A 17,665-nucleotide genomic window follows, 5' to 3' on the forward strand; every position below is an offset into this window, starting at 1 on the left:
GGCAAGGCTGAGGGACTTGGGTCTTCTTAGTCTGGAGAAGAGAAGACTGAGGGGGGATGTGATCAACACCTCTGAATAGTTCAAGGGAGCGTGTCAAGAGGATGGGGCCAGTCTTCTGTCAGTGATGCTCAGTGACGGGACAAGAGGAAACTGGCACAAACGTGAACATGAGAAGTTCCCATCTCCCTGCCCAAGCAATAACCACCCGAGGGGGTCCCAAGGGGGGCACCTTGTCATGAGGGCGGCATCTGGGGCTCCAAGGTGCTTTGCGGGAGCCAGATAACAACACACCAGCCAAGGGCGGACTTGGGCAATGCTGGTTCTGCGGTCAATATGCCAACAGGACTAGAGGTCAACCATCTTACCCCCAGAAATAGTCAACGGCCCAAGAGCCCCTTGAGCTCTCCTGCGCGGCAGCGGGCTGCCAGGAGTAAGGACACCTCTCAAGATTATTTCTCCAGCTTGAGAGATTCCTTGCCACCACAGATCCTGGGTAAAGGACTACTGGAATGCCAAACTTGGAAATCCTAGCTAAGGGATAGAAAAGATTGACCGCCCAGATAGAGTCCTTCAGATAGAAAGCATTGACCAGATCTGGGACTAGGGTTGGATCCAGCCATCCCCAGACTCCCCTCTCGGAAGGAGTGTAGAAAGCGAGGGGTCCTCTCTGAACCTCGTGACTCAAGGGAAGGGTCTCCCTGACAGTTCTCTCTGAACTTGGCCTCCAGGCAGTAAAGAACCCACAGTATCACAGAATACTCATGGTTGGAAGGGAGCTTTGACAGTGAGTCCAACCGCACAAACACAAAAAAAACCCAACACACAACCCAAACCAACACACTCCCACCACATACAGCCACAGACACAAACCAACGATCTCAGGCACTAGAGCATGCCCTGAAGTGCCACGTCTACACGTTTATTAAACACCTCCAGGGATGGTGACTCCACCACCTCCCTGGGCAGGCCGTTCCAGTGCCTGACCACCCTCTCAGGAAAGTAATTCTTCTTAAGATCTAATCTAAATCTCCCCTTCCCCAACTTCAGACTATTTCCTCTGCTCCTGTCATGATTCCCTTGGGAGAAGAGGCCAACCCCCACCCCTGAGGAGAAAGACCTGGGAGTCCTGGTGGACAATAGGATGCCCATGAGGCAGCCCTGGGGCCTTGTGGCCAAGAAGGCCAATGGCATCCTGGGGGCCAACAGGAAGAGTGTGGCCAGCAGGTGGAGGGAGGTCATCCTCCCCTTCTGCTCTGGCCTGGGGAGGCCCCATCTGGAGCACTGGGTCCAGTTCTGGGCTCCCCAGTTGCAGAAGGAGAGGGAACTGTTGGAGAGGGTACAGCAGAGGACCACAGAGATGCTGAGGGCCTTGCAGCATGTCACTTGTGCGGCAAGGCTGAGGGACTTGGGTCTTCTTAGTCTGGAGAAGACTGAGGTGGAAATGCAATTAAGACCTCTGAATACTTCAAGGGAGTGTGTCAAGAGGATGGGGCCAGTCTTCTGTCAGTGATGCCCAGTGACGGGACAAGAGGAAATGGGCAGAAACTTGAACATAAGAAGTTGTACCTAAACTTGAGGAGAAACATCTTCACTGTGAGGGTTGCAGAGCCGTGGAACAGACTGCCCAGGGAGGTGGTGGAGTGTCTCTCTCTCTGGAGACATTCAAACCCCCCTGGACACATTCCTGTGCAACCTGCTCTGCGTGGCCCTGCTCTGGGAGGTGGCTTGGACTATTTGATCTCCAGAGGTTCCTTCCAACCCCATATCATTCCCCTGTTCTCTGATTAGGTGATAATTTGAAGCATCAGTCTGTCTCAGCCACTGCTCTGGCAGTTGCTGCACCAAGTCCGACTCTAACTAATGTCTTCTCAGCGCAGAAGTAAGTAGCTTTTTTCCCGCTCCCGACTCTTCAAAGGCTTTCAGTCTCCTGCTCAGCCCCAGGTGTTGCAGGCAGCTTTGCGTTTCATGTGTGACACCCGCTCGGATGTGAGCTCCCGTGTTGTGTTTCGGGTGTCTTAGCTTTACTGTGCTTGGGAAAGGGCAAAATATAGAAAGGCCCCTTGAACAATATCCCCGATTCTGCTCCAGAACCCCAGATCCTCAAAAGTAAAGGTGAAAACATGGATTTGCTGCACTCAGAAAGTTCTATTTTATAAGCTTCTCGGTTTTATAATGCGTTTTTATAACTTCTTATATGTTCAATATACCACCGGTACTAGGTGTATCCAGGTGTTTGATATACCACCAGTGCTGATATTTTTTAGGACAAAACACTCATATTCCTGTACCCTTCTACAGAATAGTTACATGTATATGAGGCAGTACTGATAGCAGAGAAACTATTTCATAAGAAATTATTCACGTACTGAAATGCATTTATTTACCATTGCCTTTTTTTAGAGTACAGTGAACTAGTTAGAGTGATGTATGCTTGCCTCAGAGTCCCCAAGGCTGTCTGATTGTGGTAATAGTGAATAATGTAAATTATTAAAACCAGATACTTCCTACAAAGTGTTTGACAATGGTTAGACTGCCATGACCACTGCTTCCAAGACTACTTAATGCTGTCTCATTAGCTCTTTGTGCATCCGTATCTGCCTACTTGTTGGCCAGTCTTACCCCAATGTGTGAATGCAAACTGTTGAGTAGAGGGACCTTTTTTTCGGTGCTTGTGCTACGTCTTGGCCCATGCAGGTGCCAGCCAGAATACCTGATGCTCGGCCAGTCCAGCATTAGTTCAATCCGCACTAGTTTTGTCTGTTGAAGGGGAAAAAATAGAGCAAGTGATGTTTTATCTTCTAACCTCATGAAAATCCTTCAAAATTAGGTGCTTGGCTGGAAGGATTGAAGAGATGGGGAATCCACTGCTTCCTTCCCTTTGTGATTCGTGAAGCTATTAAGAGGAGTGGCTCAATTCTGGTTTGGCTTTGTCTGATTTCAGGTTCCAGACGTTAGTTCTTGCTGTGCCTTTTTCTCCTAAGAGCCATTTAGTACATTATGCTTTTTCTCCATGTGAACTAGATATCGGAATCAAGTCAACACTCAGTTTTCTTTGGAGAAACGGAATAGATTGAGTTCTTTAAGCCTCACTGCAGCTTAATTTCTCCAGGTTTCAAATGCAGGTTTTTATACATTTTTCTGTGACGCCCCCAGTCTTTCAACATCTTTGCTTTGAAACGGACCATGGAGCACCTCACTAGTGCAGTGCACAGACTTTGAATCTTCACTACCTGATATTCTGCCATTTCATCAACCAATGGTCATGTTTGATGCTTTTATCACCATATTTTTGTCACCGTCAATTTAGGAGGAGCTTGTCCATCTTCTCCCCATATACTTTCTGGAGCTCCTCATCTTGGTTTTAAATTAGTGTTGTGAAATGTTGCAAGTAGCTTTAAAAAAAACCCCAAAAAACCCTAGCTGAACAGATGAACTCACCAAAAAAAAAAAAACCCGTCATCCTTCTTGTTAATAACCATTCTGCCCATCTTCACCTTTTCACAAGCTTTGTCACCAGTGAATTTCTATTTACTTCCTGTGCTGTTGAACAGCCCCAGGACCCTCCGTCAGTAACATCTCTATTCAATAGCGCTTTCTCCATGACAACTACATTTGCCGATTACTTAGTCTGCACGTTCTTAGAAATATTGAATAATATTGATTTTTGACCTGTTTTCACGAGTAAACAAGAATTCTACAGTTGTGCCATTTGTCCCCTCGTGAATTTATGAAACAGTGATCAATTTCTGCCTAATTCGAAGTTTTAGTTTTAATTAAGTTTCGCCAACTTTCGTGATAATAGTTTACAGCACGGAAGAATAAATGTTCCTAACAACAGGAAGTTGTTTTTAATATCTCCTTTAAAAGACAAGGAGGGGGGTGACTCAGGTGCTCTGCACAGCTGGCAAAACAGCAGTCACAGCCAGGTAAGTGTCTCCAGTGTAATGCCAGTATAGAGGGTCTTTTTTCCAGAATTTTCATGAGGAACCTGGAAAGAGCAAAAAAGTTCTTGCTGGAAAGAAAACAGAGATAAAGGGCTTTCTAAAAATGCCTTACAAAGTTGGCATAATTTTCCCTGCTGCTCAGAATGCTCTGGAGGAATAAATCGAATGCCTGACAAAAAGTTGAGTATACGCTACTTGCATATAAATCCATATCAGATGAACATGCTACTTCATGAAAGAGTGAAACTGATTTTATTTGTGTAGGACTTATTTTCCAGTAAGTTCTCAGATTAATTGCATTTTTGTACTTTAGTTCTTCATTAGTAGACTCCAATATCACAGCATTGCAGGTCTGAAAGGGATTTTTAGCCTCAGCTTCATCCCCCAGCCCAAGACAAGAGCAAACGTTCTTCCATCATTTCCTGAACAGATGCTGGTGTCATTGGTTCTTCCCTTTGTGCCTTGTGATGGTGTTACCCCCAAAAATACATCATCCAGTTGGACAGAGTGGTGAGCACTGAGAATGATGACTTTCAATGAAGATTTTGAGTGAACTGGGATTTTTTTTTCCTAAAGAAGAGCAGATATCCTGGGAAGAAGAGCCACAGAGGAAGACCAGCATATAAAAAAAAAATGACAACTTACTCTTCATGTCCATAGTAGTTTAGGAGGAGTTTAGCAGGAGTTTATGGACCTATATATCCATTTTTCCCTTATTTTTCTTGAGACTTACGTCAGGCTGACTGCACATCTGAAATTTTGGATTAGGATTTTCCCCACCTCCTGTAACTTCTCTGCTATTTTAAGTGTTATTTAAAATGAACATGGGTAGCCAGTTAGCTGGTTTATGACTCTTGTATACACACTCTGCAAGCCTGCCGATTTAGAAATATTTATCCCTGAGAAGATATTGATGACCAGCAAAAAAGAATGTACTTCATCAAACGCTTTGCCCTTTTTTTTTTTTTTTTTCCAAATAGAGAACAGAAACATGTATTGAACAATTTCGTCCTTTCTTCTGCACTGTTATTTACAGTTTTACTGTCTCCATCTGAAAATCGACTTCTGTTGGCTATGGATTGCATTTGTTGCTTGTGTACAAGGCAGAGTTCTTCATTGTGCTAAGTTTGCCAGCCATAGATTGTTTTCCCTTAGATAGTTTTAGCTTTCCTTAACACCTCTTTATGCCAATAACAAGCTATTTCCACCTTTTTCTGTATCTAATAATCAATTTTACTTTTTTGCTGAACCAGGAGGACTAATGCCCTGTTTTGGGTATTTTTGTCATCCAACAAACTTTTCTAAAGATATCATTTATTCATTTATGTTTAAATATCTCATCTTGATTAAATTTGCTAATCTTTGTCATACCTTGAAGAAAAACAATCTTTTTTGGAGCACCGAGCACGTGTGTTGCTTGTGGAGGCTTCTCTCTGCTCCATCACACTCAATGTCATCAGGTGAGGTTCACTGGCCCCAGGCAGCCCCCCACGTCCAGCCCAGTGACCTCATTTGTCTTAATCCACCCAAAATGGTAACGTCATGGAGAGCATTATAACTTTTTGTGCTGGAAAACCATGGTCCTTAGATCTTAGAAACTTCTGATGTTCATGACTGCCAACATCCACGTCCTGAGCTGATGCCTTCCAGGTGGATGGAGCTCTCCACATGTCAGAGAGGTGAACCTAGGGAGAACCTTACCCCATTCTCTGGTTGACCAAGGTTGTCTGTCACAAACCCCCCCACCAGCATCTCCTCCTGGGCTTTTTTAGCATGCTGGCATGCGTGCACTGAAGACCCAAGCTCAGATTTATCAGTGGTGTTGGGATAAGTAATGGTGGTTTTGGAATAAACCCTGACATCCTCAATGGTTTTACGGAGCTGAATCACTCTAAATGGGTAATAAACAGACACTTTAATACTTTAGGCATACAAATTATCTGAACAGGTGTCAGTAATGCCAATTATATCAAATTCCTGCTCACTGCTGTGATTGGACAACAAGCAAGAATTGGAAAAACTCCTAGGAGTGGCATGGAATTTATTTTAACATTCCTTTTTCTTTTCCTTTGCCACATAAATTAAATTTATTTGCAACACATGGAGGTTAAATTTATATCATATTTGCCTTCTTAGCACCCTGCCCTCAAGTTGCTAATTTAACAGTTTTCTGGCTGCTCCATCTAGCTCTCAGCCGAGAAGATTAGTTCCCCAACCTGTGAGATAACCAAAAGATGAGAAACATGGAGCTCTGCGATGCCGTTTTTAGAGGCCCTTTTCACAGTATATTTGCACTTTAAACTTTCTCCTATCAAGGAACATGCCTATATTTGGAAGGCCCAATTTTCTGTTGGGAGGACTTGTCATCTTCTGCTAACCAGTGTCAGCAACTAATCTCGTCATGTTAATGTACAGGGACAGTTAAGTGACTTGTTTTAAATGCATTGTGATTGTTATCTATTTATTAAAAGCAAAAGCAAACAACTGCTTATAACTAATGCTCAGATGCTGATTGTTTGCGCAAATAGTGTAGAGGACAAGGCTAATTTAAGCAGACAGATGTTTCTCCATTCTGACATGAAAACCATACTCTGTGATAATTGTTTATAATATATATCTCAATGTTATAAATACTTACGTATTCCAATAAATATCTTAATTTAGTGAGCCACATTTAATAATCAGTATTTTTTAAAAACTATATTCCAGTTTTTATGTGAAAGAAGGGAATAGGACATTTGCCCCCACATTAATCCATATATTTAGGGTTTACAAGACATACCTGCAAGAGCTTAACAGAGGAATAATCCACACAGTTAATAGAGAAAGCTGTTTTTGATGATGTTTGTTATTGCTGCTGTGAATACAGTAGTTTGTTTGAAGGCAAATGTCATGCACTTTTGAACAAACACTGTTAAGTGCCCATCGTGACTCTTAAGAGTTGTCCTCTTTAGTGAGTTTAATCTTTGTGCAAACCAGGCCTTGGGTATAAAAGTTCTTATCACTTTATCTGAGATTTTTGTGTTAATATATCACTTGAAATTATGCATGTTATAAAATATAACATGAACAAATAGTGCTTTTATTACATATAAATAAAACCCCCATATATTTGGGATCTGAAGGGCAGATTTTGACTCTTAGATACTGACATGAGGGTCTGTTTGAGTCCCACAGACACTTTCCCCACATGCACTAGGGCAGACCTTGGCTCTTATTTGAGGCAAGACAGGTCATATTCTGCTTCCCTCTTTTCTTCCAGGTGTTTGGTGCTATTCCATCAGAGTTCAAACTATAGACTGGGTGGAGTGTTAAACTAGAAGGGCTTCTCCTACGTGTCTGAACACCAGTGGTTGGTGTGAAGGGAGCATCCCACATCTCCCAGGGAGTGTCCATGCTCTGGTTGCTCCCGCTGCAATTTTCCGATGGGGAACGTAAACAAAATCTCGAAAAAACTCGTTCTCCAGGACCAGGAGATTCTGGGGCAACTTAACTTCAAGGAGTCACCATTACTCCGAGTAGTTGCATTAAAATGTTTGTGATCGGGGTCATCTGGGGGCAGAGGTCTAGACATCCGCTTATGTGACTTGGTCCCTTTGGTGAAATCTGTTCCCTTTTCGGCATAAAAAATATCCCATAAAATCAACCACGTGTGAGATGACCAAGTTGGAGTTGGGTTGAAGATTTCCTAAAGCAGTACTGTGCCGGACACTGATAATAGCACGTGGAAGAGCTGCAGTATAAGGGTTTGTTTTATTTCAGGAGTGCTCTGGATGTTTATGATTTTGACAGTTTCCTGCTACTGATTGCAGAACTTAGAACTTGCATGAGGTGCAGCTTGCGAATTCAGCATGGCTTGTGAATCTGGCAGATTTCTTTTGGCAGCTGGGGACCTGATTCAGCTGCCACTAAAGATTCCCAGGGGTTTTGGTGGGTCTCACGTCAGCCCTTTTGTCCCGGCAGACCACTATTTTAAACCAAATGCTGAGTGTGAACTAATGACAATTTTTAAGAGTAGAGGGTTGGTTTTTTTTTCCCCTTCTTTTAATAGCCCTGGATGAAACTTATTAAATGTTTGTGTCATGCTTTGTCTGATGCAATTCTCTCTGTTATTCTTGAAGCACACATCTACTGTCCTCCATAAAGACCTGCCTGCCAGTGTGAAGGAAAGTGTGAAACTTTGGGGGACAGGGGACTGAAAGAGCACAAGAGGGACCGGCTGTTGACCGGCCATGTGGTCACCTTCCTTTGAGACGTTGGCTTGAGCCACTGAAAGTGGCTGTTGCTTCCAATGTCACTGGTCACTGCTCTACGTGTCACTCACGTAGGTGAAGGTTCTCCTTTCCTCATCCATCCTAAAAAAGAGTAATTCCTGTTTGTTTATTTTCAAGGAACAGCATTCATTGCTTGCAGGCTTCGGCATCAAGGCTCAAAGTGTTGCTAGTCATGGACTTTAGTCAGCCAATCTGTGCAAATTGATTATTTTTACCAATGACTTGCAAATGTCATGGTTTTTTTGAAAAAGTAGATTGTGAGGTGGAGTAGCAGAGAGGCAAGATGTTCACTCAAGGTAACAGCAGGATCTTTCTTTTGTACACTGAGGAGGAGTCGGTGATAGACAGAAGAAGAACTAAGGTACTAGCTTTTCTTGTTCATTGCCCAGAGAAGCTGTGGCTGCCACATCCCTGGAGAGGTTCAAGGCCAGGTTAGAGGGGGCTTGGAGCAACCTGGTCTGGTGGGAGGTGGCACTGTGGGGGCTTGAAGGTCCCTTCCAACCTAAACCATTCTGTGATTCTGTGATTGTCTCTGGGAGAGGACAAACTGAAGAGAAACCACAAACATCTGGAGGAGATGGCATCAAACTGCAGTGGGCTGTCCCACCAACCGAATGCCGCAGATTGCTCTCATTGAGCCAACCCAGCAAGACCATGCCTAAAACAAGGAGATTAGATCAAATTTCCCCAGAGAAGCTGTGGCTGCCCCATCCCTGGAGGGATTCAAGGCCAGGTTGGAGGGGGCTTGGAGCAGCCTGGTGTGGTGGGAGGTGTCCCTGCCCAGGGCAGGGGGTGGCACTGGGGGGCCTTTAAGGTCCCTTCCAACCCAAACCATCCTACGATTCTATGAATTGTGCATACCAGTATACCCAGCCTGTGCAAAACCTTGTTGGACTGGGAAACAGATGCTCCTGGGCAATCCATGGTGTCGTACGATGTCAGTAGAAGATGCACATGCATAAGCCTGGGGAGATGAGTGTCTCCTCACATCCTTGTGCCTTTAGTCCAGAGCACCTCAAGTGCTCAGTAGGAAAAGGAGGACCTTTCCTGTTGTTTTACATGTGGATCATAAAGCTTATGCTTCATTAAAAGTTTAGAAATTCCAGGTGAAATAGAAGCATGAGCATTTGTATCGCTTGCTGTCAGATTGTCTCCTTTTGCTTTCTGGGAGCTCTGCTACCCCTCAATGCAGGGAAGCCCTGGTTTCTGCTCTTTTGTGTCTTCACTGGCACTGCATTTTCATTTGTGCAGTGTTAGTGGTGCATTCACAGCTTGCAGTTTGCACCCACAGATCACTGGTGTCATCTTGGAAACAGAGAGGTGCCGGCAGTCACAGGTGGATTGATGTGTCTTCATCCAAAGCTCTTATCAAACATGTAAAAAATATTCCTCATGTAATGTTCCTCGTGAGGAAACAGAAATTGATTTTGAATAGCTGTTTTTTCCATGCATAAGTTCTTTCGGTTTATATTTTGTTAATTCTGGTGTGGTTTTTCAGCCCTACATCTTTTTTCTAAACTTCTTTCCCGATTTAGTGACTGACTTTGTATAATGCTACTAAATGATTTACTTGATGCTTTACAAGTCGTGTTTCATCTGCTGGAGAGGCTCTGCGAGCCGAGTGCTGTCCCCAAATATGATACAATATTGTGTTAGCATTAATATGGATATTGATGCAAAATCAATGCAAATAGACTCCACGTCTAATCCCACACTCCCTCACTCGAGTTCACTGGCAGCAACGGCAAGTTCCTTCTTTGATTTCAGGGCTGGGTATGCAGTATTTATGAGGGGTTGAACTTTACATCCTTACTTGGGTTATCGTTACGCCAGGGTGCGCGTTAAAACAGCTTTTGGAACTGAATTTGTTTTCAGCCTTGTTGTCAGACCCCGTTTAGACAAACCTGAGTTGGGAGGGGGTTTGGCTTAATGAGCTCATGGCTTCCCCTGGTAAAGACTGCACCAGTTTCTTAAAGGTTTCTTGAAGGTGGGGAACATAATTAACATCTTGCAGGTTGTACCTCTACAAGACGACACAGGACACAGCTCACAGGGTCAGGATTTGGCCCTTCCACACGCTCTCCTCCTCTGGATGGCTGCAGAAAAAGAAATGCCTGGCTCCAGCGCGCTATTAGGCTGTAATTAGTGTAACTAACAACTAATATGAAAGAGCAGGATGGAGGTCACCACAGGACTTCAAAGGTCTTAACAGGTTAAGGTTGGAGGGCAGTCTATCCCCTCGCTTAATCTGTTGCCATATCTTCTGAGATTTGTTGAAATCTTCAGTGACCTCTAACCTTGACGTGTTGCTCTCCCCTAATTTGCCGGTCACATGCCATTTTCTTTGTTTCTGTCTGTTGAGAGGGGCACGGGCCTTTGTGATCGGCGTCTCCCTTTTCCGTTGGGAGACAACAAGTGTGCCCAGGTGAACAGCTTTTTGATGTGGAACGAAGGCTGTGGTTTAAACCCCTTTAATGCTCTTGCCCTGATGGCTCTGGAGCCATCAGAAGCAGTTGTTTGGCTGCGCGTGGTTTGTAGATGACATTTGACATGTTAGAGCAGGCTCGGGTTTAAAATTTTGCTATTACGATAAATTGGGCATTGTGCAGGCATTTGCAAAAAAATACTGAATATCAGGCTTTTATGAGTTGGTTTCTTAAACCTAACTGTCCAAGGATAGTTTTGTTTATACTTTCAGTAAACATGAAAGCTCTCATTGGTTAAGTGTGCAACTCACGGATAATTTATGTTGTGGGAAGAATCAGTAGATATTCCTCCATGGTGTTTTGGTGCGGGAAACATCACGGAAAGTCTCTTTTTCCTGATGATTCGGTGTGGTATTTTTCCCCTCGGACTCAGCGTTGCGTCTCTCCCATCGATCCCAACGTACACACATGGGTATGTGGATGCTTTGCCTCAGGAGAACCATGGCCATTCCTGTGGTGGGAAGGGGAGTGGACCCCTCCAGGGATGCCCTCGGGGGTCCACCCTCCCCTTGCTCCAGCATCCCACCCTGTGGTCCCTCCTGGTGCCTGAGCAGCGTGGATTTGGGGAGGAAAACACTAAAAATCGATTCAGCAAAGCAAAGGCATGCAGCAAGCTTCTCGCCCCGCACCAAACCGAGCATGGGTTTAATTATCCTTTTAACCGATTAAAACACTTTAAAAGAGACTTAAGAGCAGCCGAGAGGGAGCGAGAGCAGCCCGATGTTAGATTTAAAGTTCAACAGGGGGGGGAAAGAAAAAAAAAAAAATCATACAAGGATTTCACAAGCAACGACACTTGGATGGTATTTGGGAAATCTTTTCCTTTCAAGACTATCTTGCGATTAACTATGGGAGTAGCACATCAAAGCTGCACTGACTTCAAAGCTTAGAACCACTTACGGCTTCCAGCTATTACTAAAACCTACCACTTCACCCTGCCAGCAGCTCATCTCAGCTGCCTCTGTAAGTTACACCCATCTACTTCCTGCCTTCTGATTTTGGGGAGGGAAAAAAAAAAAAAAAGAAAAAAAAAAAAAAAAAAAGCCTTCAGTATTTTCTACTGTTTCAGCAGTAGGAATAGTTACTAGAACTCAGATTGATATCTTAAGAGGCTTTTGATGAACCTAGGAAAAAAAAAAAAAAAGAAAAAGAAAAAAAAAAAAGAAGCCACCAAAAAAGAAAAAAAAAAAGAAAAAAGCCACCTTGTAAATTAAATATAGCTGTTCACACTGAAACGATGTCAAAGTCGGGGGGGGGAAAAGCAAATGGAGGCATTAAGACATTAAAGATTTAATGCAAACTCGTTGGTGATTTACATATGCGCAGTCCCACTTGGCCAACTCTAACGAAGCCGACTGCTTTGAGGAAGGTTCCTTGGTGTGTTTTACCCCTGAGCCAAAGCCCCTGAGGGAGGTGAGGGAGGTGTTTAGGCTGTTATTATAGGTCCGGATGTTACCTATAGAATCACAGAATGGTTTGGGTTGGAAGGCACCTTAAAGCCCCCCCAGTGCCCCCCCCTGCCCTGGGCAGGGACACCTCCCCCCACACCAGGTTGCTCCAAGCCCCCTCCAACCTGCCCTTGAACCCCTCCAGGGATGGGGCAGCCACAGCTTCTCGGGGCAACCTGGGCCAGGCTCTCACCACCCTCACACCAAACAAGTTCTTCCCCACATCTCAGCTCCATCTCCCCTCTTGCAGGGTCAAACCCTTCCCCCTCCTCCTAGGGCTCCCCTCCCTCATCCAGAGTCCCTCCCCATCTCTCCTGGAGCCCCTTGAGGGACTGGAAGGGGCTCTGAGGTCTCCCCGGAGCCTTCTCTTCTCCAGGCTGAACCCCCCAACTCTCTCAGCCCCCCCTCCCAGCAGAGGGGCTCCAGCCCTCCTAGCATCTCTGTGGCCTCCTCTGGCCTCTTCTGATGCTGAGGACTCAAAAACTGGACACAATACTCCAGGTGGGATCTCCCCAGAGCAGAGCAGAGGGGCAGAATCCCCCCCTGGCCCTGCTGGCCACACTGGGGGGGATGCAGCCCAGGATGAGGTGGACTTTTGGGGCTGCCAGCTCACATTGCTGGCTCAGTTTGAGCTCCTTATCTTGTAGCTCGACAGAATCAGAGCTGCTTTGGGACTCTGGGGTGTCTTCCCATATACAGCCCGTACCATGGAGTCTGCTCCCATCCATCTCCTGGAGCAACGACCCCCCATCTTCTCATCTGCAGAGATGCTGCACCTCAAAACCATGCCTCAGCACTGGGCAACCATCATCATTTCTTGCGGCAATATTATCGATTCTTTGGCATTAGGAGGAGAGGCTGTGGAAGCAAACTTTGCATATTTTATATTTCAGGAGTCCCTGAAACAACTCATTGGTAGTAGTGCAGAGCCGCGCTACACTCTCTGAACTGATATTATAAAATAAGAAAAAAAAAAAAAAAAGGGCTAAAATGTGCCGAAATTGTAATTTATTGCGGTATTAATATTGTTGAACACTTAAAATTGTTACATTGTTATTTTCTGATTGGGAGTTTTATGCCTAGGCTTTTTAAAACGGTACATTAATCTCTGAATAAAATTTGTCTTGCAAATGACATATTAATAGAAAGTTAGGAACAAGTGTGGGTCTTTGAGTGTGTTTTATATAACAGTTTATATGTTCGGTGCAGATCAATGACATGCTCTCTAGAGCTAAATGCCATTAATCCATTTACAGCCGCTCGTTGCAATGAAGAGAAATTACCATTGGAAGAGCCGATCGTACGTTAAGGAGAATTTCTCTGCTTTCTCTGCTCTGCCTAGTCTTATGTTTTGAAAATGCCTTTGCGAGTGTTCGGAGCCAATCTTTCTTTCTTCCCTTTATTTTTTCCCCCTTACAAGGAAGGGGTTTGGCAGCAGTTGGGGTGCTGGTGGCCTTGGAGGTGGCCCCACATGGTGCCGACCTGGTGGCCATGGCCACCCCTGCCCCATGGTGGGGGTTGTCTCATCCTCACCCCCCTCAAAAGCGATGTGTTTCTGCAGCAAACGTGTGGCAGATATGCCATGCAGAAAAACAGAGGTAGTTAACGGGTCGTTTTGGTGGAGGGTGGTTGCCCGTAGGTGCAAATAAATGAATTATAGGGCAGCGCAGTCAGTTAAAAAAAAAAAAAAGAGGATGCTGGCATTTAAAGAGTTGATGTATGAAAAAAACGTGCTGGAACTTACTGTTAAATCTAAAATACATATGGCTAGTGCATGTTCAGTCTGAAGAACGTGTCTCTGCCTTAAATATGTAAAGGGGGAGACGGGAGATTCCCGACTGGCTGACGGTGCAGCCAAAATGTCAGATTATTTGAAATAAAGTCCCATTATAGAGTCAGGTACGACTCCACCAATGCACTTACGTATTTCGCTGCGTGGTAGTTTCTTTTTTCTTCTTAAAGAATGAAATAAACCGTGCGGGCGAGGAACAGCACAGTCATTTGAAGTTCACTGGAAATATAGGAGGACATCGTGTTTCCTGTCCTTATGTTAAACTTGGCATATTGATTTTTTTTTGCACAGCTTGCGGCATGGAAATGTGATCTACAGCGATGGCAAGGCAGGCTAACCACATGTGAATTTGTTAAGTACTGCTGGATTAGCAGGAGTCATCGGGCTGTGCAAGCGGGGGGACTTGACTTCTGTAACTCTTTATTTATGACTTAATCAATTAAAATAACAAGTTTTGATTTTATTGGCTGTAAATAAATAGGCACAAATCATCTGCAGAAGCTATTGTTTTGTGTGCTGGCCTGTTTTCACGACCTAAGTTAGCCGCAGGAGGCAGGCGGGCTGGAGTTGGAGTTAAGGGGTCGAATATGTGAGGATTCAGCAAATGTAGTTGGCTGCTGGTTTTTTTCGATCAGCACAGAAAATTCGGGAGGGCATAGCAACTTCCTCAACTTGCGGGGTTTTTCGTCTAAATTGCTTTTCTTCTTTGTGTATTCTTCACCTGCTCAATCTTTTGTTCCCTTGGTGTTCAAAGATACCAAGATTATGGAAGCCACCACTGCTGCCGCCCTGCATTTAACTTTGGTTGGGGGTTCTTCTGAGGTGGGGCTGGCTCACTCCTCTCTCCACGTTATTAAAACCTCCTTAAACACCTCCATTATGCCATTCACCTTGTTCGACTTCAAAGGGCAGGTTTTCCGTGGTCTCTCAGAAATGCTAATACCTGTGGTTTTTCTTTGGTTTGTTTTTTTTTTGTTTTTTTTTTTCCCCACCTTTATGAAGTTATCTGTTTGCTGTTGGGTTTCGGGGACCGCTCTGCAGCTCCAGGATCAAAACCATGAGGTGCCCGAGAGAAAGACAAAGGCTAAAGATGCTTCATTACCATCCACCTTTTGAAACTTTCTCCACACACACACCCTGAAAAAAAAGAAAAAGAGAAAAAAAAAATTAAATTGAGGTTATTTCAGGGGAAAGCAAAGTTGAGGCTATTCCTGAAGAACCTCTTGAGTGCAGGCTCACCAAGTCCCTCAAGAAAACGATGTGGACGGACGCCTGGCTTATCACTCAGAGTTTATGGGGAACTAATCTGTTCAAAATGTTTGGAATAAGCTAAAACCTGGCTTGCTCATCTAATGAAAAAAGGTCAAAAGAGAGAGGAAAGTGCCACTGGTTTGTGTTAGGTGACACTGTGCCCTGCTTGTCTAATTTGATTACACAGAGCCACTGAAGCCCCAGGCAAAGCTGATTTTAGCTATAATCAGCTTCTTAACCTTTTGAGAACTAACGTAAACACTACCTACCAGTGGTTAATTATGTTGCTCTGCTACATACAACAAAGTGCAGAGGTAAAAGTGTAGAACTGCAGTAACACGTGTTGTGACAAGATCACTCTGGGGGATTACAGCCCCCTGTGCTTTATCTGTACTCACTGATTTCTTGCTTAAAAAATTAAAAATGGGCAAGGAGCAAGGGGCATAGGTTTATCGGTTTCAGGACATGTTGCCCCCATTGTGATGCTGCCTCATCTCAAAGTCCTCTTACCTTCAGAAGGGGAGACCTAGTGTGAGTTGGATCGCTGTGGTTGTGGATATGTTATTTTTTTTAATTAGTTTGGATTAACTTTGTTCTAATCATTCACTTGTACTAAACCCTACGTGTTCCCTTCCTCTATGAGGAGCATCTTCCACAAAGTTTTGTAAGTTCTTTGGCAGATGCAGATGTGTCCATATGAGATACCCGTCTTGAGGTTCGAGAAGTGGGATGAGTTTTATTTTCATATTTTGCTTGTACATATTAGGCAAGAACCAAAAAGCTGAAACACAAAAAAAAGGCTCTCTGCAGGACTGTGTATCCTAATTCCCCATGTGCTTTAGTTCATAGACTTACTCTATGAAATTTGCATTTCCATGAACTTCAAAACTTTTAGGAGGCTTCTAAGCCAATGGACTTTTGGTGTATTTTGTATTTTCCTCACCCATTGCTGGTCCATGATGTTTTTTTAAGGAAGCCTCAATCTCCTCCTCTTCATACATACTTGCTACCCCTATATACTTGCCGCTTGGAGGTAGCAAGTTGCCTCTTTTTGGATTTTCCACTCTAGATCTGGAGTACACTTACTGTACTCTTTCTGTGTCCCACTGTTTTTGTCAGCAGTGACTCTGATCAGCATCGTTCTTCTCCAGCAGCCTGCTCAGAGAAGCACCCATAATGAATTATCGTTAATGAACTTCAGCATTAGTGTGGGTGTTGTGCTAGCCTCGTGCTGCCCCTGTGCTCCATGGTATCTCAGGGGGCATCGTGGAGCTGGACCACCAACTCTCAGGACCTTCAGTGCCTTCTGCTTAGGGGCTTCCCACCAGAATTCCTGGTGTGTGCTGGGATAGCTGGTAGATCAGCAGGGTTGTGGGTACAGCAGGGAAATAGGTCAACCCTTGCTTAATTGAGATAGCTGTTTTATTAATTACTATAATAACTACAGTTAGTGAAGCAATAATACTGAAGAAAACACAGCTTACACAAAAAATAACAACACACACACACACACACAAAAATATCTCTGACCACAAAGTTGTGATAATGTGGTTGTGTAGAAGGTGAGAGTTGGTTTCCGTTTCTTGCAGGCAATAGCTGTGAGGTTTACCATACACATATGTGTCCGTGTCAAGGTGTGTTGAGAGGAAATTGAGCAGACTGCTAGCTTTTGGGCATCAGACAGGTGGCCGACTCACTTTGCTGGCTCCAAGTGTGGTGGTGAGCGGACCCTCAAGGTTTGGACATCAGTGAGAAATAGCTCATAAGCCTCTGAACGCGGTACTGAGTCATTCTTCATCTCAGGCTCCATACCACAACGTTGTGATAATGTGGTTATGTAGAAGGTGAGAGTTGGTTTCCGTTTCTTGCAGGCAATAGCTGTGAGGTTTACCATACACATATGTGTCCGTGTCAAGGTGTGTTGAGAGGAAATTGAGCAGACTTCCAGCTTTTGGGCATCAGAGAGGTGGCCGACTCACTTTGCTGGCTCCAAGTGTGGTGGTGAGCGGACCCTCAAGGTTTGGACATCAATGAGAAATAGCTCATGAGCCCCTGAAAGCAGTACTGAGTCATTCTTCATCTCAGGCTCCATGGTTTTCTCCAAGAAAGGCTTATGCATAAAGAAACTGAGGCTCACCACGACCCCTTTGGGTTTCTTGCAAACCTTTGGACAGGCCACCTCGTGTGGCCACAGCATTTCCCACAGGAGGCTTGCCAGGGAGGTTCTGCAGGCACAAAGATCATAGAATCATATAATCATAGAATCATCCAGGCCAGAAGGGACCTCCAAAGGTCATCTAGTCCGACCCCCCCGCAGTCACCAGGGACACCCCCAACCAGACCAGGTTGCCCAGGGCCTCATCGAGCCTCACCTTGAATATCTCCAGGGAAGGGGCCTCAACCACCTCCCTGGGCAACCTGTTCCAGTGCTCCACCACCCTCACAGTGAAGAACTTTCTCCTAATCTCCA

At 44.6% G+C, this 17,665-nt stretch overlaps 1 protein-coding gene across 4 annotated transcripts in view; it reads left to right on the forward strand.

Moving 5' to 3' along the window:
• The window catches only part of FAM172A (family with sequence similarity 172 member A), a 366,710-nt gene that overhangs the window by 261,810 nt on the left and 87,235 nt on the right, over positions 1 to 17,665 (forward strand). Inside the window, exon 10 of one of the 4 annotated variants that reach the window (XM_014936848.1) lies at positions 14,236 to 14,270. The exons of the other annotated variants lie outside the window; for them this stretch is intronic. Within the exon in view, the coding sequence (XP_014792334.1) occupies positions 14,236 to 14,255 (20 nt within the window). The 3' untranslated portion in view covers positions 14,256 to 14,270. Of the gene's footprint in view, positions 1 to 14,235; positions 14,271 to 17,665 lie in introns of those variants that run through there. 4 annotated transcript variants of the gene reach the window in all.

The sequence above is a fragment of the Calidris pugnax genome, unplaced genomic scaffold, assembly GCF_001431845.1.
Source record: "Calidris pugnax isolate Ruff unplaced genomic scaffold, ASM143184v1 scaffold40, whole genome shotgun sequence".
NCBI classification, from domain to species: Eukaryota; Metazoa; Chordata; class Aves; order Charadriiformes; family Scolopacidae; genus Calidris; species Calidris pugnax.